This window comes from Cotesia typhae, unplaced genomic scaffold, assembly GCF_013202065.1.
Source record: "Cotesia typhae breed Kobodo isofemale line unplaced genomic scaffold, CoteBio_Ctyphae scaffold_45, whole genome shotgun sequence".
NCBI classification, from domain to species: domain Eukaryota; kingdom Metazoa; phylum Arthropoda; class Insecta; order Hymenoptera; family Braconidae; genus Cotesia; species Cotesia typhae.
The window spans coordinates 3,678,218-3,705,997 of NW_027423777.1; the positions used below are offsets into that span (position 1 = coordinate 3,678,218).

Genomic DNA, 27,780 nt, shown 5'->3' on the forward strand with positions numbered 1-27,780 from the left:
AGATATTGCAGCAAACGCCAAGTCCTTGCTAGATAACAAGACGTTTGATGGACGTTGCTATACTCCTGGGGGATAAACAGTAAGAAGGGAAGAAGCGAGAAACGAGGGACGAAGGACGAGGGCTGATGAAATTGCTAAATGGGTCAGGTATTCTTTAGCTCTTTTCCTCCTCACCTATCTCTGTTGTTTCTCTTTCTTCTCATCCAACCGTCTTCAGGGATTTGTATTGTTTTTACTTTTTAATAATATACTTTTATATCTCATGTCAATTAATATCATATAAATTTTGAATAAATTTCATTTTATTGATAGAGGCATACTATACATAATTTAAAATGATGCTGTTATTATTATTATTATTATTATTATTTAACTACTATAAAGGAACAAAGGAATTGAACAAAGTATTTTTTTGCTTAAAAAAAATTTTTATTCACTAAGAGGAGTTTAATTAATGTATCATTTTGCTGGAATGTTCGATAAAAATCGCAATATTATACCTCGTTTAATTAAAAACTCGGTAGTATTTAATATAAAATTACTTTTTCTTTTTTCTTTTTCCTAATGGCATCCTTATCTAGAGGTAAAGGGAGTTGAATTCTTTCTAAAATAATATTGCTAAAGAATGACAAAAAAAATTAAAAAAAGTACGTCATTCCAAGTTAATTATATACACGGTAAAATATTTTAGCCGCTAATCCTAGAAAGCTAGAGAGTTATATTGGACGCTCTTAACCCTGGTTCCACACTCTCTTGGGACGACACGAGTATAGCTGAGGGGCCCTATAGTCACCCGTTTTACCCGTTTTACCTACCACCCATTTTACCCGCCTCAGGGGTTAGAGATTAAGTAATCGAAACACTTTTTAAAAGTTTTATCAAGCTAACACCCTACTCAAACTTTAGATCCCATTATTTTCAAAAACACAATCCTTTTTTATTTATATTTATACTCAATTTACATATTTTAATAACTAACTTTTTTTTTTTTTTTTTTTTTTTTTTTTTTTTTTTAATTTAAATACGTTCATAACTTTGATGGACAATGTAAGTTTTTAAATAATACGTTGTGGATATTATTATTAAAAAATTGAGTTTTTATTAAAAGTATAAATAAAATAAGACAACTTCCGTCTATACGTCATTTCAAAGATTACTATATCGTTGACGTATGGATAAGGAATCAATGTAATTTGAATGTATATTGATGGTAAAGCTCAACTAGAACTTGCAAAAGGTTTCAATACATATTGTATACTACTTTGAAAAGTCTAGACTTTGGGGCTTGCTTAGTGCTAAGCTTCCAATATGGTAAATCATAACAGTCTACAAGGATAATCATTAAAATGTTTTTTAATTCAATACAACCAAAGTTATTTTACCGTTGATCAATATTATTTAACTAAAATCAATTAAATAATATAATTTAAAACTGTAATGGAAAATATATGTAGCTAAAGATTGACAGAGAAAATAAAATAAATAATTTAATTGACAAATTGAAGGATTGTGAAGAAGATTAAGTGTATATATTGGATAAAATACAATTACGTGTTATTTATAAAACAAAAAACAAAAAAAAAAAAGTAGTTGTTTTATTGTTAAAATTTATTTATTTACATAACTGTATTGTGTAAAGTAATAATGAAAATAATAATAATAATAATAAAGTAAGTATATCTAAAACTAATGGCATCCACTCAGAGTGTAATCTGGTTAATTAATAGTACTCGTTTATTACTTTATCAAGGTCTACTTCTCTTTCGTATGTATTAGTATAATATTTTGTAACCCCTTGTGTTGTGTTGTGTTTCTTTTTCTTTCGTATTATTAATCTTTATGTTTTTTTATAACGTATTACATTACGTCGGTTAAATTGAAATGAAATATTTTTGAAATTTGTTACTTTTACAAACGGATTGTTGAATGGAATAAATGAATTATGTGAAAATATATGCATATTGTACACAACTGCGTATCCTATATAGGATTTAATGTTTGGTAGTTTGGTGAGTTAATTGGTATAATCAAATATTATAGGTATATATAGATAGATAGGTATATAGATCCATTTGATAATTAATTCAGCAACAGCTGACCTCTTGTGGGATGTCAGGAGCCACTAACTACTTGCAAAAGTATACAACCATTAATCCTATTTTAATTTAAACAAAAATAAATAACAAACTGTACAAATGTTTAATTAGTTAAATATTAATATATTCATCGAGTGTTAATAATTGAGTGAACCAAAAAGTTTTAGTTAAATATTTTATCTAATTTTTCTCTTGAGAGCTTTTTCTATGGTTGTCGCTTTCCTGTTATTTCTTGGTCTCATTCCTTATATACTATACTAATACTACAGTGTACTGGTTCAGTGGTAGTTGTTAAAAATAAGTCTTATATAAGCCTAAGGCCTATTTTTCAACCTGTTTTACATTTAAAACGCATTACCAGCTGGCCGATTCAACGATTCAACGATTCAAATTCCAGACACACTACGATAAAATGAAATTAATGGTTTTAGCCAACCGATTTACAGATATATCGACAAAAAGTATTTGTTAAGGGTGACTAGTGAGAGCTTACTGTGATTGTGTGCTTTGTATTGTATTGTATTGTGTTAGAGAGAGAATATATACTGTAAATACCCGGGAAGAAACAAAAAAAAAAAAAAAAAAATTTGACTAAGAAAGAAAGTTTGAATTTCTATCATTAATACTATCAAAAACTTACCAATTAAGTAATTTAAACTAATATATCTTTGAATTTATTATAAAATGAATAATAACAAAAACTGATCTCAAACATAAAAATACCATCTGATTGAATATAATATATGTAGTAGATAATTGAATTCCCTGTGGTATTTTGGCGTTTTTTTATATTACTCGTAAGCTCTTTCACAAAAAACAAAATATCTCTTGCACTTGCACTTGCTCTTTCTATGTATCTGTATAAATAGGGAAGTAACTCATACTACACCTTTTGTCCTAGCAGCAAAGCACCAACTAGGACCAAATACCATACATATATATACATATAGCAAGAGTATACCGAGTGTACAGAGTATACTATCCCATACCATTGACGTTGGATCTGGCACGTTGTTGCCTCCGGGGTCACCCGACGAATTGCGAAACGTTCCACCATCAGACAGACACACACCTATATATACCTAAATATATCTATACTATATTCATATATATATATATATATATATATATATATATATATATATATATATATATACACAAACTAGAGTTTTGAGGGTTTGAGGGTTTGAAGGTTTGAGGGTACACTGTTATTGCATTAACTCATCATTGTCATTTTTATCACGTGCCCACTTGAATCAACAGAAACTACCGGGGCTGGACAATTGTGAATTTTATATATATAAAACTAAAAACCTTTAACGATCAGAATTCACGCATTTAAAGCAGCTTGTTTTTACACACATCTCTTTAACACTATACATTACTTTTATTTTTTTTTTTTTTTCACTTTTATGTTCCACTGGATGATAATTCTACGATAATTACTTTTGTAATTACAACCACTATAATTTTTTATATTATTATGATTGCAAGTGGTCTGGGCTGTTAGTATTTTAATTGTTAAAAAAAAAATTACATACTGTAAATTAATCTTGGGGAAAAAATAAATAATAAATTTGAGTAGGTGTAAAAGATTTACTTTGTGAATTGTCGATATAATCAATATAGTCAATAAAATGGTGAGAGTTACGAGTGTCTCTACGATCGCATTATGCATCGACACAAGATTACTAGTGTACTTTAGTGTATTATAGTGTATTCTAGTGTATACCCGATGCCATTGTCGTTGTCTCGAACAGGACGAGAGGTGGATGAAAGGTTGGTTCTTGTGTATATTTTATCCCTCGAAGGAGACACTGAACTGTACCGTATATGTTAAACTTACTAGTTTTTGTTGCATCGCCAGTAAAGTAAGAGCTAGGTTACACTAGATCTCTGTACAGAAGAGTTGAGTAAAAAGGGTGAGTCTGGTAATAAACTTCAGGACCTTATCCATATAAATATAAATATAGAAATAGGTATATATATATATATATATATATATATATATATACACGAGTTTCGAAAGGACGTGCTGTAAAGCGTGAAATTCAAAGGGAATGTGAGATCCCGCGGCATGAATCCTTAAAAGCTCTCACTCGAGTGTACTCCAAAAAGAGTAAGCTGAGCTTTGTACTTAATGTCTCTCGACTAAATACTATATATAGATAAATATATACATATAATTACATATTTTATTGAAACTCTATTATTGTTATTTATATAAAGTTCATTAAAATTTTAATATATATTTCTTAAAGGAATCAAAACAATAAAGATTTTTTGGATTGAATAAAATATAAATTGAATGAAAATGATTAATTAAACTCATTTGTTCTAATAGAGCAAAGAGTAAATGGAATTTAATGGTGCTGAATACGCAAGTCAAGGAATATAATGAATACACGACGAATACTGTCCGCGAACTATTATACTATTATACTACCTATATATATATATATATATATATATATATATATAGGTAGTATGTAAACCCGTTGGTGACCATTACTAAGCATTGTGTCTGCGGTTCCAAGCGATTTGTACCCTTGCAGACCATGCAATATAATATTAGCGACATTTATTAAAGTTACACTGTCCGTCCGTCCATGATACATAATACTATTTAACTATTTATTATTAACTTTTTATTTATCCAATTAAATTAAATATATCATATATATTGAAATTTTTTTTCTTCAATATTCTCTAATTTTAAGTATTTAATAATATTTAAAATTATTAAATTATATATTACAAAATTTAATGTCTATCCATGTTTAAATTTCAACAAACTTTATCACATATATATACACGTATATATGTGTATTTACGGAGGTTTTCATGTCAAAAGTTTTAATTCAAGTACCAGAGTATGATTTTAATTAATATTGAATACCATATCGATTTTTAATACAATAAATAAAAACTTTTCTCTACCTTCTTGAATAGTATAATATTTATCCGATAAATTTATTAACTGATAAATAAAATTTAAACATTATGTTCGTGTAATAAAGTCTGTATGTACTTTGATCATATCTCTTTATAGATTCATATACATTTTTTTATAAAAAAACGTTTGTTTACGCTCAAGTTTTTTGCAATGATTAACACCAGTGTCATAAAATATAGTCAACTATAGATGTGTTTACATAGCGATAGCAATAAAGGAGACATTACTTTGCACTGAGTACACACATAGGTCATTTTTAAGATATAATCAAAATTTTTTTTGTTTTTATAAAACAAAATAAAGTTTAAAGAAAATATTTATAGACAATCAAATATTGAACATAAAATGACTTTATTGGTCTATGATGGTCAATTATTTAAATATAAAGGAGCGCTAAGAATAAAGATCATTAAACATTCCAGGACAATTTATATCGCATATATTACCTAACCAATTCGATTGATAAAATGGAAAAAAAAAAGTCGTGATATCTAATGGTATGTGATTGTGCTGAGATTCTCTTTTCCTTTTCTATATATAGACATTTATACCAGTAAGCTTGTGTGATCTCAACACCCCGTTCTACTATGTATACCATACCATCACCGTATCCTAATGACTAGGGTTCTATAAGACCTAACCGGACATTTCAATAAACTTTGGTAAATACCAAACGAACCACGATGACCACTGCCTTTAACTTTCTGTGTTAAACACCACTTTTACGCATATTTATCTCATTTAATTTTACTTAACAATTAAACATCTACCAAAACAATTGTTATGTTATATAGATAGTAATGTTTTTTATATGAAAATGAAAATAGAAATAATAATAATAATGACAAAAGTAAATTAGGAAAAAAAAAAAAAAAGATGAAGAAGAGAAAATAAAAGTAATGATGAAAACTCGATTTTGTTGGATTCTGGTACTATCTAGGATGAAATAGTCTTAGGTCGTAATATTGGAGCTGAATCGTATATGTATAGTATATCACGATGGTGATCGGACCAACTAAATTTAACCGGAAACAGAACGGAAATTCAACTCTCGATTCAAAGGTTCTCAACAGCCTTTCTTTACTCTATACACATCGATACGAGTTTCCTTTATCAATCCCAAAGTTTGCCATTTTAGTTTAATCAATATCCGAACCACTAATTGCTTAATAATTATCTCAATTCATATTAAATAATTATGATATACTAAATTTTTTTTTTTTTTTTATCAATACTATATCGAAACTCAGAATTATGATTTAAATTTTTTTTCTCCTTTTTATTTTGTTGTTCTCGCTCCAAATAAAATCTATCGTTGGATTAATACAGCGGCCTACGATCTTTGGTTCATTTAATGTATCAAGATGAAACAAAATAATCCAATAAGTAACTTGTCGAATAAAAAAAAAAAAAAAAAATTAAAAAAGTAAAATTACCTTGCCGACACCAGTAAGTTCTTTTACTCCAATTCGTCGTAAAAAGGCTGGTGGTGCTGGAGGTGGTGACTTATTAAGAATAGCAGCGTAACCATTTGGAAATACAGGATGTTCATCGGGTCCAATACTATCATCCCCTGATCGTCGTCGTCTGTGTGGACTCGACGATAAATTCCATTTTTGCGCAGCTCTATAAAATAATAATAATATTATTTATATGTAAATAAATGTTAAGAAAAATAAAAAAATAAATTTTAAGAGGAATGAATGAATTCGCTTAGGGAATAAAGTTAAGGAAATTAACTTAGTAAGATAGTACGTCCGTTAAAAGTGAGACTAAGGGGTGACATACTCAGTAATGTCGGTAATCAGCAGCCCAGGTAATGTACCGTAACCTATAATACCTATAAAAGTCAAAAAGAGAAAGATAATTATACTAAATTTGGGTTTTCTCCGTTTCTCCTTTTCTCATTTACCTTTAGAGGTTTAAAGGGATGTAGTACCAGAGGCATTAGAGAATATCAACAGAGAAAACTATATACCAGAGACCAGATAGTCCTAACTCAACACTTATCCTCACTCTATACCACTTTCACCTCCACCTTTATCCACCTACGATCCACGACCCACGATCCACAATCCACGGCCCATGGCCCTAGGGTCTCGTTAATCCATACGCTGTGAAATTGGAAATACCAAAGCGCAACGTTCAACATTGAACGCGCGACTCGTTTCATTGTGGTGAATAAGAGAGCATACATTTTAAATATGTTTTTTTATTTAATTTATTTTTATTACTTTCTTTCGTCATCATAATGTTAAAATAATATATTTATATATTTAATACTTAAACTGGTATAGTTATTGTTTATTCACTATAATTGGAGTACATGTACCAACAGGATATTTCTCACCGTCTACAAGTAATTTAATATTTAGTCGATTGCTCTCAACTGTAGACCTGTAGGCAATATACCTATACATCCACATACTAATATTTTATTTATCAAACTTTGGGTTTATATTTTTTCTTTCTTTTCCTTCAAGAACACTTAAAAGAAATGAAATTACCTAGTGTAAAACGCATACAACCAAAGCTATATCCATCACTATCTGAAGAAATGCCTAGCCAGTAAATACATACTATTCCTCTGAGAATTTGTTGCTACGCCTTCACAATCTACAGAATAATACGAAAAGAAAATAAAATAAAAATAAAAAAAAAAATTTTTTTTTTCTCCTAACTAAAAACCTATACCTTGAATTATTGAGACGCTATCCGAAGCATGTGGTTGTTACCTTGGAGTCGAGATAACCCACACGAATTCAGCGAAAAGTGTATAAAATAAAAGAAAAAACGTAAAACATACACACATACGTTCATACTTTCACAATACTTGTGAACTTTACCTCTAACAGTTTAAGAATTGAAAATACAATACAAAAACGTAATTGCTTCTTTCGTATGTAGAAATACAAAAATTACCCCGTACTCGTTGATATTTTTTATTTTCTCTTGATCTAGGTGACTTTATTTAGTAACCGATAGGTCTAACTAAAAATGAAAGTGAATAACAAAAAAAAAGAAAAAGACGGAAAGATATTGTACACGGAAAGACACAGGTGCGTGTCACGGATACACAATCTACGCGTCAATCAAGAGACACAGATGTACAGATGTCTCTACAAAATTTCCTTAATACCTTTTTCTTCGTACATCGTTCTTATTCAACACAGAATAGTATAAGTGAGTCAAATAAAAACTTATACTACTCAATTGAATTGCCCAAAGAAACAAAATCAATAAATTAACTTTATTCGATATTTAAAGATCAAAAAATTTTATAATTTACTTATAAACCACACTAACAATAAAGTTTAATATTATTTTTTTTTATTTATTTTAATATTATTCTTTATTTCTGGTTGGATGACCCGCGGCGAGAACACACGTGCCACACATAAATTGAGCTGACGATGTACCAAACCCATACGCCATATTGGTTGTTGAAAATCCAAGAGATTTGGGTCGGGTACACACAACCACCAAACATTATATATATTTTATACATTTTAGCAGTGAATTTTGCACTATAAAACGTGACAGATAGTTAGAGCAAACGTGCGTGGGCAATACAACCCAGACATCCCAAAAGTTATCTCTACGTATACACGTATGAGTATAATAAATAAATTCAAGTATTAAGTATTGAATATAAAAATCAGAAGAAAAATAGCTGTGAAAAACAGTTGTTAAAACGGACCAGAGTCTCAGCTGTTAGTTGCTCTCGAAACTCTGATTGAATTGCTTGGGTACTTCCTTTCTTCCCTGCTATTGAATCTTCTCTACGACTTTCCCCACATGTATTTTTTTTTCAACACCTTTTTTTTTTGTTTTATTTTTTTAAAGAAATAAATATTGAAAAGATACACAATACAATTTATTTTATCAAGAGTTTAATGATGAGAATTGATGAGTTTATTTATGCGAAAAGAGTAAAGTGTCACATCACAAACCTCTCAATTTGTACGACTCGATAACCATTAACTCGTTTGTTATATTTCAAACGTAATTTAACTTTTTTCGCAGCTATAAAACAGAAATATATGGTGAAACATGGCAATTGTGCAAATGGGCTTTTGATTTTAAAAAATAAAAAAATATAAAAATATGCTATACTGATTTGCCTATTTTATCACGTATTCAACGACAGGAATGTATATAACCATATATGTATATATTTATATACCGTAACAACTCACAAAGGGTCAAATAATAATAATTAAATGTATTTATATTTATAATGAAAGATTTTTAAATTAACATGTAGTCAGTAACACCGAAGTAAATCATACATGCCCCAGACGGATAATAATAAAAATATCGGTTATGATTTAATGTACAATAAATAAATAAAAATAAAATATCAGTGTCACGAAAAATATATATATGAATTTTGACAGCTTTATAAAAACTTATAGACTGGAAAAATAAATTATTCGATACTTTTGTATACAATGTTGGTGATAGTTTTGTCAGTAAATATAAATTACTTTATACTTAAATAAATCATACAACAGTCACATATGATATCGAAAATTAATTAATAAAATGAATAATTTTTTTTTTTTATTGTTTCTAAAGGTTCAAAGTTGTTATTTTTTTTATTTTATTGTATCTGTTTTATTACTCGAACGATAGTTTCATATATATATATAGATATTTCAAACTGTTGTGAAATCAGTGAAATCTGACTGTGAAATAAACTAGGAGAATGAAACGTACTAAAAAAATTGTATATAAATGTATAAAAGAGATCTTTGTCATGATTTTCCACTTGGTTGTGCTACGTCAATAGAAGATGGCTCGTAAAATATAAAAAAAAATAAACAATTTTTTATTCTTTACTTTGAGGTGTCGCGTGAAAATGTAATGGGGCTTAAGTTTTTTTACTGTAAAGGAAAAGTCAATGTTCTTTTTGCTGTAACTTTAAATATACTATCCTTATATAAAGTTAAATAGCCATATAATAAATTTTAGTAATGAAAATTTAATATTATTTTATGAGTTTAACTTTGATAGTAGAAAAAATTTAATAGTAATTTTACTTGATGCGATGAATTGGGAAAAAAAAATAGGACACTTGCTCTTTTATACAAACTGTAATTTTTATTATTTTTTTTTTCATTAAAATTTTTTATTGAAATTTTTTTACAAGACCTATTTAAAATGAAAACTAAAACAACGATTCAATAGAAACTAGGTCTCTCTGAAGATAAAAAAAATGCATATATACATATATATGAAATCTATTGAATGAAAATGAAAATAATAAAAATTATCGCTGGAGTTTATTAAAGAAAAAAAAAAAAAAAAAAGATGAATAATGCAAAAAAAAAAAAAAAAAAAAAAAAAAAAAAAAAAAAAAAAAGAAAGAAAGAAAAATATAATGAAGAATAAAAAGCAAAAAGCAAGTGCGCATTAAATATTCATTATGTGATAATAAAAACTGCAGAATGAAAGGTGTATATATATGTATATATAAAATCATAGTTTTAAAGCAGTAATATACATGAGCTGTTCTTATAATATTAGATGGTGGTGATGGTGGAATATTACACGTATTACACACGTAACTTAACTTGAATACGCTAATATAATATAAAAGTTTAGACTCGACTCTGACTTTTCTGGTTCTATTCCTCTCTATCTTACCGTAATAAACTCCTTCCCTTCTCTATGTTAGTGTTGGCATAGTGCGTCACAAGCACTATCATAGTAACGACTACGACAACGACAACCAACAACTTTGTTTTATTTAACGTTACTCTAGCGCTTATCCCGCTAAAATTAAAAATAAAAATAAAAATAAAGTAAATTTAAAAATTTAAGAATTATCTTAATAAACTCACTGGCTGTAACCGTCCCATATTATTACCATAAAAAACTTTAAACTTTGTTTTATTTCTTATGTTAAATTTTTTTTTCCAACTAGTTTTAAAAATTAATTTTAAATATTCATTTGAACTTTTAAACTGTCGTAATATAATTTTTATTATTTATAAAATTCCAAAGGAGAGTTAACTAAAGCATATGTACTCATATATACATATTGTAGATATATATATATGTCTATGTATAATAGATAGAGTCTAGAAACTAGTGATATAGACGTTGTTGTGGTCAGCCACAGCAAGAAGCAAGCAGCAAGCTCTTGAGAAATCGAAGAGGAATAGAGCTACTCCTATTACTTTATCAAAACAACTAATAAAATAAATTTAATTTTTAAAAATAAATAAACAAATGATTATTATTATCATTATTATTATTAAAAAAGGTTCTAATAGATATTAGAGATTTTAATTAACAAACTAACAAACTATTTGCTAGTGAAATTTATAAAACTAATGTTAAATTAGATTTGCAAAAGTTATTATCGATGTCGTTGACGTAACTTTACAGACACGCAACGTTAGTAACGTCAGCAACGTCTGCGTACCTGCGTGCCTGCGTGCCACCAGTAGTAATATACAACAAACTATGCAATTACTTGAAAAGCTTTACTTTGTCTACTTTATATATACTTAAACATTACTTGGACGACAAAACGACAGACACTTTGATAAAATTTAACATTGTGTTGATACACAATTAATCATAATGATGATAATAATAATAATAATAATAATAATAATAATAATAATAATAATAATAATAATAATAATAATAATATACACTATTAACTGATAAAATTAATTGAGCTTGGCTAAATAAGCGAACAAAGCAACAATATGAAATGACTTAGACCACAAAAAAGTCTTTTTATTGTTTTAATTTATTATCTAAATTAACTAAACCCTTTTCTATTATCACATACAATAACAGCAAAAATAATCTATAACCTAAAACTACTTATTCTTCTCCTCATTCTCATTCTCCTCCTTATAATTTTCCTTTTATTTTAACTGAACGTAGTCTACAGTACAAGTTTGCATTCTCGCCACTGAATTTCATCAACTTGCTTCAAGTATTTCCGCATAAACTTCCTTACACAAGAACCGACTACTACATAGTACTACCTACTACTCTATGGTCAAGTACAAATCCTTTGTACAATTAAAGTTTAACAAGTGTTTAAAACTTTAATTGTATATCATTATTATCTTGAGAATACATCATTTTTCATTTTTTTTTAATAGTCACACGGACTAGAATTTAAGTTTCATTTTATGAATTGTACATTTTTTTTTTTATGCCTAAAACTATGTAATGGAACAACAAGTTAAACAAAATTAGTCAATGTCACTACATCAAAGAATAATTTATGACTTTATTTAAAATCTAACATAAACAAATGGCATTTGTAAATATAAAACAATTAAAATATTTAAAATATCTCGTGTAACACGCACTCTTCATACTGTCGGATGACATACCGTGACATACTACTGCAATTTATAACCATGACAGCACCATGTAACCTTTGATTTCAAGTTTTAAAATATTTTAGTCTCTTTATCATCCCTATAGAACTAACTCTCAGAACATTAAAATAATAATAATAATAATAATAATAATAACGAAAAATTTTTAAAATATAAAACAATACTCGTTTTACACCATATAATTTTTTTACATTTTCATAATTGAGTACTATCGCGCGACCAGGGTTTTCTCTCTTTTTTTTAAATTTTCAAGTAAATGCACTCGACAAAATTAATATTTTTATATTGAACAAAAAAATTCGCACCTTTTGCTGGCTTTAATTTAATATTTTGTAAATGGCAATTGAAATTTACAAAATGACTATATATTAAAATAAAAATGAATTTTTTTATTTTTAAATTTTAACGTAGTGGGTGCTTTTGTCACCTCGGAGTTACATCAACAAAGTTAGGGTACACGCATCGCCACAGGCGTCCCTAGAGATATCCGGCGGGAAAAGAGGAAGTGCGTGCATGAGCGCTTTCGTGAGTATTCCTGTACAGTGCATATAATATATAATAATAATACTACTACTACTACAATCATCACACACACACATATATATCTCATCATCACCATCATCATCTGCGTGATCGTACTCCAAGTAAAGTCTGATCCTCATAGTGTGAGGTACCACCCTTTATACTCAAATATCAAAATATCATATTCACTCCTTTTATTTTTTCACTCTTTCACTCTTTTTCAATCACGTCTTTGTTCCTATTTTCATTCTCCCTGTTATTTTTGTTATCATCAACATTATTGTTATTATTATTATTGCCAACAACATTGTGTATCTATATATATATATATATATATATATATATATATATATATATATATATATATATATATATATATATATATATATATATATATATATATATAATAAAAACATAATGGATGATCCGGATGCACTCAAATGTAATAAACAGACAAATGATCCATTCTTTCATCTCCGAGATTTTTTTTTTTTTTTTTTCCTTTTATTACCTGGATGTCAATAAAAAACAAAAATGTATAAAATAGTTTTTATTTTTAATAAATATTTAGTTATAACTGTCTATAAGATGATCTAGTGAGTTGGTACAAACGGACTACCGTAAATAATCGAATATGACCGGGCGTTGTCGGTGAACCGCGAAACAATGGTATTGATTTTATTTCCATATCGTGGGTTTTACTATTCGCGAGATCTGGTAAAGAGAAGAGAAAGAAAGAAAGTAAAGAAGAATAGAGAGAAATAAGGGATGAGATAAAAGGACAAGAAGAGACCGTATACCCGTTAGACAGGGCATATCTTCTTTCTTTATATATATATAGATATCTATATACCAGTCTAAGAAATAACAAAAAAATAAAATAAAAATCTAAGGGTTTTCTATATATTATTGAGCGACGGATGTTGAACGATCGACGTGCTTCTCACGTATAAAACTGCGAGAAAGAGGTACAAAACTAAAGAATAAAACTATACGCATACAAAAAAACTAAACGTCTTAAATAAAAACCTAAGATGGCAATTTCTCTTTTACTCTTCCTTTTTTATTTTTTTTTCTTTTGTTCCGTTATTAATTTCAAATCCAGCTTCATCAACATTTTTATTTTTATCTTTATCTTTAAGTATTTTTTTGCTCAGTCTTGTACATAATTTACGATAGATTAAATAAATAATTAAAAAATATCTATACAAGAAGAAAAATTTAATTGGTACGATTCTGACCCATCTTTATTATATTTTTTGTTATTAAAACATCTGTCGGGGATATAGTTCAATAAAGAATGCGACTATTGTCAGCAAGCGGATTATCTTAATAGATAGTAAGTCATAAAAAACAAAAAAAAAAAAAAACAAAAAAATGTTGTACGTTACGAGCGAAAAAAAAAATGGCTTAATATATATATCGACGCTATTGCTCGGCTACTGTACACGGATTTTATCAAATAAAATAAAAGTATTAAATTAAAAAAAAAAAAAAAAAAAAAAAAAAAAAAAAAAACGATAATAATAAATGAAATTAAAAAGCTTGAGTTTTATAAAAATGAAAGATTGAAAAAGTCTTGCTTGATTTTTTTCAGTGATTTTTCGCCTTGTTTATATCGATTTAAAATTATAATGATTAATGTTAATACAGAGCGTGAATTTAAACTGATTTTATAAATTTACCAACTAATCCTCCATCTCTCGTATAATGAATAAATATTGGTCGATTAAAATTTCTGAATAATAAATATTTGGACCGTTAAATTATTATTTAATCAATATTCATACTTGTAAAATATAAATTAATATCGATTAATCAATTAATATCATACATGAATATTGTAAATAAATAAATAAAACATTAATTATAGTGATGATAATAATAATAATAATAATAATAATAATAATAATAATAATAATAATAATAATAATAATAAGGAAGAAACAAGTGAAAATAATAATATTCAAAAGTAGTAAAAGTATTAGATAGCTCGCCTCAATTTTCCGAGACTAGACGTTTCAACATTCACTGAATAAAATAATAAAATAAAAAATAACAAAGAGCTTAAAGTAGAGATAGAAGGATAAAGTATACACAGAAAGAAAAAGAAAAAAGTAAATGATTACAAAAAAATAATAATAATCATTATAATAAGAGTACAGAAGCCGGAAAACAAATTACGTTTCTCCGTCATTCTCCTTTAGCTTCTGCAATTTCCTCATGAGACCTGCTGACAAGGTTTCTTCTACATATATATATAATAATATAGTTTATGTTGAAGCTATTCCACCGATACGACTCTGACTTGAAAGATTCTCAAGTAAAGAGCACACTGTATTTTCATCCTTCCGATAATTATTATAATTATTCATTAACTATGGATTTCATATATGTATATTGCTAAAATAACTGACAAGAGTTTATTCATAAAGATAAGAGTAGGTGAGAGAAATCCTTAATAATTTAGTGCTCATTAAAGACAGTCGGCTGTTGTTTGTTGACACTCATGCATATTTTATTTTTCTTTACTTTTTATTTTAATCTATTCATACTGTTTTAATTGCCTCTTCAAGACATTTTATTTTTTATTATTATAAATAAGCTAGACATATTTATAATATTACAGTTTAATTTGTAAGGATCAAATTTATTACTATATAAATAAAATTCATTTAAATATTATACTATTGTTATGATAATTAAATGAAACAAAAACCGAGATCTAAAGAGTTTTGATATTTTTTTTAACTTACTTTGTCATTTGACCTTTTTTTTATTGTTATATTTTTTTTTGTTTTCTTCTAGTGGTATTGATGGAACGGTCCCTACTCACTTATATGACAACCATATAGGTGGTATATATAGTAGTACCTCCTCTGCAGTAGACGGGGTGAAAACCTGAGAGGGTCGGCGAGCATCGACGTCCGTGCAAATAGTACCAATCCAATGGGAAAACTCTTCAACTCATCCCGTCGACTCGGGTAAGCAAATAACGATAAAAGTACAAAAGCCCACGGTCTCTCGAATTTCCTCCCCTTCTCTTTCTTCTACTCACAATTTCCTATACTCTACACTTTTACACTTTAACTCCTTCTGTACGCTCCAAAAATTTTAATGCTATCATATTTTAATATTTACACCCATCACCCTATCATTTAATTTTATAATCACAATAAGACAGGCACGTGATTAATGATTATTGATTATTGACAGTAAAATTTGTTTAAATTGTTTAAAAATTATTGTCGAAGAAATAATAATAATAAAAAAAGCTTGAAGGTATAAAGGTAAATGTAATTTCGTTAAAAGTAATATAATAATGCCAGAAGGATGATAAAAGAAAAAAGGAAAAAGAAAAAGATAATTGGTTATTTGATGGGCTTTTGAAGACTGTACTCTTAATGACAATACAATACTTAAAAGTAGTTTATCCAAGTGGAAGCATCTCATTGTTATTACTTAATATTATTTGACTTATTAAATAACCCCAAGGTATTTTCCATTATTTTATTTTAATTGGTTATACAAACGAAAATGCTCAAGCGTATAGTAATAATTAATAATAATTTAACAACTGATGTAAAATCACTACTGGTATAATATACTAAATGTTGATAATACTTAAAATAAAAATGACATATACAGCATGTTGAAAACAAATGGTGGAAATGATGGAAATGGTAGAAATGGAGGATATGAAATTTGAAGGTGGCATAACCTAGGGGGGTGTTTTGGGCACATATGTGCGTCCGGAATATCCAGAACGTGCCTCGATTATTCCCAGGAATGACGACCGACACGAATTTAATTTTAACGCTCTAGCAAAAATTATTGGGAATGTACCACCCAGGGGATGTACCTCTGTGGAAATTAATTTACTAGTCCTAAAAAATTTTTTCATTTTCCCATCATTTATTCTGATGCTTTTAAACCTTATATATTTTTTTTTTAATTTATAAGTTTTTTACTTAATTATTTTTATCATTTTTACTCTGCATTAAATTAATTGTTATAATGACAATAAAAAAATACCTTGGAGATTCTTTTCCATCGTGTCCAGACGCCATTTTTATTAAATATGTAAACAAATAACTTATTAACAAACAGTATCTATTATTATTATTATTATTATTATTATTATTATTATTATTATTATTATTATTATTATTATTATTATTATTATTATTATTATTATTATTATTATTATTAGACTACTAATAACAATAACAGACTATAGTAACCACTGTAGATTTATTTACACAAATTAACAACAGTCAAATCATGTGAATTAATCGATTTACAGCTTGTCAATTGGCTGATTAACCGTTTAAATGCGTTTAAAATGCAACATTGTTTTCGTTTTTGTGGTCACGCACGTGGACACACGCGGCTTACACTCATTTTCACCGATTCATTAATCGATTATATTATTTATAGTAGTGATATCGTTATTTTTATTATTTTTACAAAAAATCCAAATATTTTTTTTTTAACATTTAGATACTTTATAAATTATTCTTAATTATTTATAAAACGATAGATAAATTATATATATAGTTATCAACAATTAAGGAAAACAATAGTTACTCTAATAAAAGTATTATTACACAAACGAACACTATAAAAGAAAAATAAATCATTTTTTGACTCAATTAATAGAGATAATTGTTCATTTCTTTGCTAAATTCACTAAAAAAAAAAAATCACTACAATATTTAATATACTTTTGTTGAAAATATCGTAATATAAATTAATTTATTACAAAATTAATTGTTTGTTTGTTTTTTTTTTTTTTTTTTTAAACTAAAATTACAAAAAAATTTTTTTTTTTGTTATTATTATTGATTTTTTTTTTTATTCCGGTGTATTGAATTTGTAGTATTACTTTAAGCAATTAGTAATTAATGTTACGCGTAAATAGTGACATTAGTATTAAAAAAAAAGGTGCGAGTGTGACGGCACACGCCGCGCTACTGAGGACGCCGGGCGTCGCGACACCAAACGCGACTACCACGTTTACTGTGCTTGCGCAAGCGCTATTCATTTTCTTTAGTTTTTCACCAAGACGTTGGTAATATAAAATAAAAAATAAAATTTATATAAATATATATAAACATAAAATATAAAATACGAGACTGGAGTTGCTACTGAAAGTATCCTTAAATTCTTTTAAGAATTTCTTGTTGAATTCACATCCAAAGATATTCAACAGGAAAGATAATTATTTTCATGTTCTGCATTAAAATTTCATATTTATTTATTTCTTTAATTTTTTTTTTTTAATAATAGTCATTTCCGTAGTTTTTCAGATAAATTATTCTAAAAAAATTGAATTTAAGAAAAAATTTTATTAAATTGAAAAACTTTCTTTACGCCCTGGCCTAGTTATTGTTTTTTTTTTTTTTTTTTTAAATAAAACTTTCGATAATAAGATATATTGTGAAACAAAAATTCAGATACATAATATAGGCTGAGTTATTATAAGCTTGCAAGCACGACTCCCACCTTACAATTTTATACCTATTTTTTAATAATATAAAAAATATTAAGTCTTGTGAAACTGAGAGTAAGAGTAAAGTGATTGATTATTTTTGGTCCAAAGTACTTGACGAACTCACTAATAAACGAATTAATGATATAAACCACGTGGCTCTCTAAAAGAGTCCTCAATAAAAAAAAAAAAAAAAAAAAAAAAATAGTGTTATCATTTTCCTGTCTGTACTATCAAGTTGTCGAAATAATATTATAAATTCCTATTTCCGGTTCAGTTTATATACATATAAAAAAAAATTATCTCTCTACCAACTGGAGTGTTATTGTTTTTCTTTAGTAACAAAAAAAAACTTAATTCATTTCATTTTAGCCTTATGTTTATTTAATCGTTTTTTAAATAATACTAATAATAATTGTTATTTTTGTCTGAGTCTCTAGTTTCATTGACTCTCATTATCACGGCTACTTTGTAAACTCATTAAATTCACACCGCAGCTGTAGAATAATATAACTAACTCTGAAGTGATAGTAAAGCGCATAATTTTATCTCAAAAAAATTGAATCAATTCTGCATTTATTAATACCTATTTCATTATTATTCAAATTCATTCATAACCATTATTTTTTTTATTATAAATTTATAATAATAATTAAAAAAAAAAAAAAAAAAACAAAAACTAGATAAAAGTATAATAATAATAATGAGCTAAAAATGCTTGGAGCGACTGAGCGAACATGTCAATTTAATTTTTAAACTTGGTAATAAAATAAAATAAAATAAATAAAAAAAAAAAAAAACAATTTAATATATTTTGTTATTTTTTTTATTTTTTATTTTTTTTTTTGGTTGAGTGAATTAACGAATAACTTGAAAAAATACTTAGCCACAACCCCTTATTCCCTAAAACTCAAAGAACTATTTTATCTTTCCAACAAAGTTTCATGTTATAGTATAGTAACAGTAATACTACAAAGAATCCACCAACAAGAGAACTGCCATTTGTTATATGTATATTTGGTAGTTTTGTTCTCTCAGTGTCCTGTTATGTGGTAAACTATAATGATGAAAGACGATAAATAACATAATAATATAGATATAGATAAATGTAAATTCATCTATCCACCTATGTATTTAGGTAGTTATGTTGGTATGGAGATAGAATATGCTGGACATAGAATTTAATCCACACTCTGCCACGTTCCATTATACGTATATTATATATATAACACATATTTAAGTGAATTAGACTGGAATTGAATTTACTAATGAACCTTCTCACAATTTAACATTAAAATATTTCTACACTGGTTTCACAAGCACGCTCCTTACATATTTTATCAAAGTCCAACAAAATCTCTCGATTAATATATATACTAACTATCAACAATAATCTAAATTTTAATAACTATTATTATAAGAAATAATCTAATATTTAAATAATTCCAAAAAATTTTAATATTTAAAACCTATAAAAAGAATAAAATTATTTAAAAGACTTAAAAAATTTTTAAAATATAAGAATCGATCGACTTTACGTGTAATACCTTTACTCGTGAGATGAAATAAAAAATGGATCGCCCGGAGCCTCACTAATCCTATAGGATAAGGCTCACCCTCATCCCATTGCATTAACATAGTCCTAGGGATGAGCCCTTGCCTCTACTCATTTCCAGGTGCTTTGAGAAACGACCTGATAAGAGCTACCCGACAATCACAACGACGACAACACCGCCAACGATCACAATCACTATAATAATATATATTGCTATCTACTAAATAATCCTTGTTAATATTTTTTTAATATTATTTATTGATATTCAGATCTGATGATTTTAACTCTCTATTGAATTTTTTTATATAGATTAAAAATTTTTAGAAAAAAAAATTATTGTATTACAAAATACATTTAATTTAAAGAATTGTAAAAGATCTAATGAAATTTACTGAACTGCTATCTGTCAAAAATAATAATAGAGTTTTTAAAAAAAAAAAGTTAATCGTCGACTCAACTATCACCAAAGTCATTATTAACTTGGACAATTTATATCCGTGGTAAGAGACCAAATGTTTTCGTCGTAAAGATTTATTTGTGGGTAACTCTCTTACTAACTCTTATTCGCAACGAGCTACGAGTTTATAGCTACAAGTTGATACTTTTGATTTATTGCCGATAATTAAAGTGTCGAGTTGTTGTAACAAAGAAACAATTCCATAAAATCAAACAAAGACCAATAGATTTTTTTATCTGGATCTGAGTCTCTATAAATATCACAATATTACAAAAAAAAAAAAAAAGTCTATATCTATAATATAAATAGCAAATGGAATATTACCAAATAAGACTGAGAAAATCTGTGAAATAGCAACTTTATATTACTTAAATTACCCATCTTCAACAAACTTGAGTCATTTATCTTTTTATTTTCAAATTATGGCTTTGATACATTTTTTTTTTATTTTCTTTTCTTTTCTTCATCTAAAAATAACCTCAGGAAAGTCTTTCACTAAATTTATTTTATTATTTTTATTTCCGGTTGAATATTTATTGCCATCAGGAAATCATTAATTATCCTATTATGCACTAGTTTAATTTTATCAAAATAATAATAATAATTAAAAATACTAAAAAAAGATGTTACGAAATATTTAAATAAATAAATAGAGTAACGTTGTGGTTGTATAAGGGTGTTAAAGATACTAGCGGTGCTGAAATTGGAGATTCCCAGTCAAGAAAATGTATTGCAAATAAGATTACGAGGCAGTCAGAATCCAGGATTCGAGAATCTTGAATCTTGAGTAAAGAAAAAAGGATGAAAAAAAAAAAAAAAAAAAAAAAAAAAGAAGAAGCTGCTTTTCTCGGGTCTTATGGACTATTTTTTAGGCAATAGAGAAGAGACTGACTTGCATACTTTGGTACAAAACCTTAACCCAAAGATTTACCCTCCAAAAAAAAAAATATATAAAGACAATTCATCCGATGGGGATAACTAAAATTCCAACGTGATTCACCCCTCAAACTTAATGCTTAAGCTATAGCATGAATTTTTTTCTTTCTGTTGTTTTTGTTTTTTTCATTTTTTTCTACATCACTGAAAGAAGAGGCCATTACGTTAGCTACTTAGCTACTACTAGGTTGGGTAGTAACGTAAAGTCACCCTTTTAGTTTTACTCGGTAAAATCGTCCTTAGTCTTTTGCCCCCCCCCCTCTCCCCCTCTATCTACAACTTCCACTGATAGGTACTCTTTCTACCTCTAACTCTCAACTTTCTTCTTGTTTATTCGTACGGCTTTTTGATCACGGATCTTCAATAATTACGAAATTACTTTTTTTGGTAAAAAGGTTTATATTAGTGAAAATTTGTCTTATATAATCTCGACATAGAACTTTTTATAATTTATATTATTTGCTGATGAAATTATTTTGTTATATTAGATAGTACTAATTTTATCTTTTATTCTATACTATTTTTTAAAATTTATATTTAATAGTTGTTAAAATTAGTAACTACTGATTTAAATTTATAAATTTTAAATGTCTAAAGTATTATATTAGTATTTATAGGTTTCACAAATATATAAAATGAATCCAATAGAATAGATGGACATGTATACTGTCATTAATAATGTCTCAATTATTATTATTATTATTAAAATTGACATTTAAATTTTTAATGAAGAAAGTTCGACGCGACTTAATTGAATCAATAAATTCGTTTATATCATATAAATATATTTGGAATTTATTGGTGAGAGTGATAATTTTTAATATCACTGTAAAATATAATTTAAAATTAAAATATTTATGGATAACGTGGATGTAAATGATGTTTTTATAAAATAAATAGGAAAAAAAAAATTTAGCATAATAAATGGAATGAAATAGAAAATTCGTGATATGAATTTAGGTCACACGATGAAAAATATAAAAATTTAATTTAAAAAAAGGAAGAAATAAATAAATAGCTTTCAGTATATCCATCTCGGTTATTTCACTCATGAAAATTGAATGTTGCCTCTGAGGCACTAATTAATGTGTAAATGATGAATTAAAAAAATAAAAAGGGAATGGTATTTCAGAGTTAGCTCACGTGATGCTAAAAGAGACGCAAAAATCAGTAGTCTAAGTGAAAAGGATCAAAGAAAAGATAACTTTACTTTTAATAATTCTTCATGCTTTTATAGACTAATAATATAATATATACGTCTGGCAAATAAATTATTGAATTAATAATAATTAAAAAGATTAATTTAAAGGTTGTGTAATAAATAGCGTAGGTGATGGATAATGTATAAGGTAAATAATTGAATTTAGTGAAAATAATAATTAGCTAATGGAAATCAGTACTAGGTAGTTAACCATAAAACAGAAGAGAGGATAAAAGCATTGAAGATAATAGTCGAAAATTTTAATGTATCGCTAGAATTATCTTTTGAATGGGGACGAAAAGGACCGAAAAATACCGAACAGCAGTGAAGAGTAGTGAAGAGTAGTGAAGAGGAGTAAAGAGAAGTAAAGAGGAGTAAAGAGCTGTTTGAGAGAGGGTAAAAGTTAAGGGTGGTAGTAAAATGGAGAGGATAGAGAGGGTAAAGAGGGTGAAGAACGCATGTCTGTGTCTCGTAATTCACTTTTGTTTTTGTCCAGAGTACACTACACCGAATATAAGACTTTTACCCCGAGTAAAAGTGAACACAACAACACCCAAGTCACCCATAGTCTTCTGTCACAGTAGTCGTTGTCTTGCTAGTCATAGTCATAGTACTACTTGTACTTTTTATAGTCGTAGAGGTACTTGTCGTCTTTGTCGTAGTCAAGCTTTTCAAATCCCCTGACTGTCTTTCCGATTTACATACATACACACACTTGTTGTATACATATATGTAAAATAAAATAATAAAAAAAGAATCATCTACATTGTAGAACTAGTCAGTCTGAAGGTCTAATCTCCAACAGCTCAAATGACTCACGATAAATCTTATCCAACGACTTTTACAAATTTACTACTTCTATAAACCTTATCTCTATCTTAACTATCACCACAATCTAGCCTGATCCTGATACCATTTACTTTATTTATTTTATTTACTTTATTTGTTTGGTAATTGTTAACTCAAACTCTATTTTTCTCTTTTAGTTGATTAAAAAATCTTATTATATAAAATCAATGGCTGTGTCTTATTTGATTTCTTTTTTTTTTTTTTTTAATTTTTTAATTTAAATTTTATTTCCCGACAAAAACATGATCAATTTATTTCGTCACATCGATATAATGTAGATTTAGCTCGTTAGTAAAATCGTTTCATTAATCTTCAGCACCCTTTGCGAATCACCACCGCCGTAATTCCTATAATTCAATTAACTTGAGCTATCGTATAGCCCCATGGCCCTTCTCCTCTCAAGTACCCACCATTTTCTTAGGCTCAAACTCACCTCTTTTCACTCCTTTTCCCTCCTTTCCCCTCATGTTCCCTTCTTACTCTTACTCTTACCCTTGGACTCTTCACCTCTCTAGACCCTTAATTTCTCTCATCTGCACTGTTATCATCAAGGGTGAACCCAACCGCTTGTGTACGCGAGACTTATTTACAGATTGTGTCATGAAATTGAGAGACAGTTAAGTCCCTTATATATATATATATATATATATATATATATACAGTAAGTAATTTCAAATTTCTCCTCTTGTCACATCTTAAAATCCATCCTTACTGTCACAAATCGTATACATATATATATATATATATATATATATATATATATATATATATATATATATATATATATAATATCAAAGAGTAATACCGACAAACTCTAAAACTTTTTGACTTTGCCTTTATAAACTTAAAATTATTCCCGGGCTAACATATAATTTTCTTTTTATTACTATCACTCGTATAGTATTCCAAGACGTCTTTCATTGAATAAAAACAATTAATTAATAATTAAAATTGTAAAATTTATATTTAAGTAGTATTTGAGTCGTAAAAAAAGCATTTTGTAAAGTTATATGCTCGGTTATCATGTTATAAAAACGGAAATTTCGTGACAAAAGTGAATAGTATAAGACACCTTTGAATCGTTTTTACGTGTTTGTACACCATAAATATACACTCAATTGCTTTATTATATAGGTATGGATACATAAAATAAACATTTTGGTCATAACTTATAACGGTGTGCGACAAACTTGTCATTGTCATATTTTATAACTTTATTTTTATAACATTAACATTATTATTATTATCATCATCATCATCATCATGATTATTTATAAATAGCATGTATACAAAAAATGATACCGATCGATTTTTTACTGTATACTATTTTCGTTTAGTATTTACATTGTGTGTAGTATAATAGTATAAACTATTCATCATGTACTCTCATTTTTTATAAATTATTAAATCTTGACAGTTGATAATTTTATTCTAACAAAAATGCAATAGAAAAATTTTCCAACGACTGTTGAACGCAAACGATCAGACTTTTGAGTGTTTTGAGTACTCTCAAACTTTTTACATTACAAACTCTTATTTTATCAAAAACCTTTTTTATCGGGGAAAATAAATAACGAGGGATTATATTACATTATTATAGAATAGGATAAATAAAAACAATAGAATGCAATAAATAAAAGAATAAGAAAGTAACCAGACTGGGGCATATTACATAGAAGGTTCGTTGACTGTGAAAACGATAATAATTCATCACAGAATAAAGATTTTTATAGACAAAAGCAAAAGTTTATCCAAGTAGAAGCCATGCATACTGTTCGAATAGAGTTTACCAAAAAGAGAAAAAGAGAAAAAAAAAAAAAATAAGAAAAAGATCAAGTTTTTAGTAGCACCGTCAATGAACCGTAATCCCAAGGCATAATACTACTACTACTACTACTACTACTGCTAATTTGACCTAATAACTTTGTTTAACTTTTATAGACATATAAATTTATACATCTAACTAAATTGAACGTTAAATTATTTATTTTACTTTATTAGATTATCTATTTTATTTTTATCCTGATAATAATAAATGACGACAGATATCTACTTATAAATAAAAAAGTAGTATATAGAAGAAAGTAATTTTTTGTAAATGAAAGTTGACAGTACGATAAAATGCTTATCGAAACAATAAAATACCTAATAGTTATTTTAAAAAACTGTAGCTATAAGAATGGAAAACTGACAAGCTGAAAGAGTTGAGTGAGCATGAAAATAAAAACAATGGTAAAAAATAAAAAAATCAAGGTTGTGATGGCAACGAAAAAATAAGAAGATAGAGGAAAAGGAGAAGAAAAGGAAAGAAAAGTAGATGAACAGGAAAATGGGGAAAACGTGCCTTGAGTCTAGACTTTGTTCTTTGTACTGCACCTCGTGAACCCGTAAACCCGTAAACCCGTCACATTCGAATAGAAGCGAATCTTGGTCTATTACACTTTTAATTTCTTCAATGTTACTCTTATCTTTTACCTGTCACTTTCGATTATAATTCCCAATATTATTGTTGTTGTACAGTATATATATATATATATATATATATATATATATATATATATATATATATATATATATATATCGCGATAAATATAGATCATAAATCATAAATAAAATAATTATATTACTATTGTGAGATGTATATTTATTTCCATTAGGGTTTTTAATTTTTTAAAAAGCCAACGAAAAATTTATTGTTGTGTTTTGTGTAGATGGCTTGGTTGTTTTTCAGTGTGCATTGCCAAGCCCGTAACTCACGAATGTGAAGACGTAGAGACTTAAAGACTAGAGAGACCAACCAAACACGCATACCACCCAATACATACATATATACAGTTTTAGTTTCATTCTATTCGTTTTGTTGATTAAGTCACGAATTTACAATCCTATATGTACATACTTGCGTTTAGTTGTTATTGTTACTGTTGTTGTATTACATAGTGTTACTATGTAATACCATGTAGTTGTCCTACTGCAGAAGCACAAGAGCTGGTTTAGTTAAACATAGTCCATTTAGAAACAACGGTAATATTTATTACCTCTCTTGAATGTCGGCAAGGCCATCGTATGGCAATCCTTGATGTATGTCTATTCTAAATATTCTAAATATCCATCCACAAATCACCAATATTTTAACCTGCCTATATACTAAAATTTTATTTAATCTGTTATTAAAACATTTTAATTTATATTATTGGTGATTAAATTTATTGAATTTGGTAAAGTGCAAAATTTTTTAATTTACACAATATCCCTGGTGGCTCTTGTGACCAACTGGTCGGATAAATTAATATAAATACTATTATATTACCTGGCAAATGTCGACACAAAAGTTAAGAGTGAGAACGAATGACAAGAGAGAAAGATAGAAAGACAAGTGTTTCAAGCCGTTGTCTCACGACTCCCACGAGACGTCTCGGATATGCTTGTCCAAATTAGTCTAGATTTGAAGTTGCCAGTTTTAGGGTTTCAGGGGATCAAGATTAGATCATAGCTCATAGCTCATAGCTCATAGCTCATAGCTCATAAATCTTACTTCATCTTTATATTGCTCTCTATTAATAACTACTATGCTATATATAGGTCTTATATCAATTCATTTTTATCAAGTGCAACATTTATATTTTTAATTAAACTATAATGAACAAATAAAAAATTTAATAAACGAATTATTTAACTCGTAAACAATCGTTACGTTTTTTTTTATTTTCAACTACTATATTAGGACATTTTTTTATTTAACGACAAGTATTTAGCTCTTGTTTGTTCTTCTTGGGTGCACCTCGAGCTCACTCTCTTTATCTTTTCCTCTCGAAACGGATAACCTCCGTTCATTAAACCGATTTCCGACGGTACCTCAGCTCATTCCCGTGAACAGATTGCTTACTTCCTCACTTATCGTTTCAATATTCCGATCTTCATCCTCTATCATTTTCCATTCAACCCTCATCGAGTTATCCAAAAATTTTATTCATATTATTTTTTGCGTCATCTTCTCTTTTATTAGAAAAATTTTTTTCTTTTTACTTCTATCGCAACTTTTTAATTAAAAAACTTGCAGTTAACAGTTGATTAGATTAAATTAGATGATTTTTTTTAAGCTAAAATCAATAAATCAAGTGATTATCTGCTTAAAATAAATTTTTAAGTTAAACTTTTAACGCCAAAAAAAAAAAAAAAAAAATATCGTTTGAAATCACGTGTATGCATATACTATTGTATTTATAAGTTATTCTGTTATATATTATAAATATAACTACATATATAAAAATAAAAATACAAAACATAAAAGATAAATGATAAAACGGAAAAATAAATTAACGAGTTTATTTG

At 27.4% G+C, this 27,780-nt stretch overlaps 1 protein-coding gene across 1 annotated transcript in view; it reads right to left on the reverse strand.

Annotated features, from left to right (window-relative positions):
* LOC141536920 (uncharacterized) overlaps positions 1 to 27,780 on the reverse strand; it is a 97,398-nt gene that overhangs the window by 26,998 nt on the left and 42,620 nt on the right. The window contains 1 exon segment of the mRNA XM_074257720.1: positions 6,489 to 6,678. Within this exon segment, the coding sequence (XP_074113821.1) occupies positions 6,489 to 6,678 (190 nt within the window).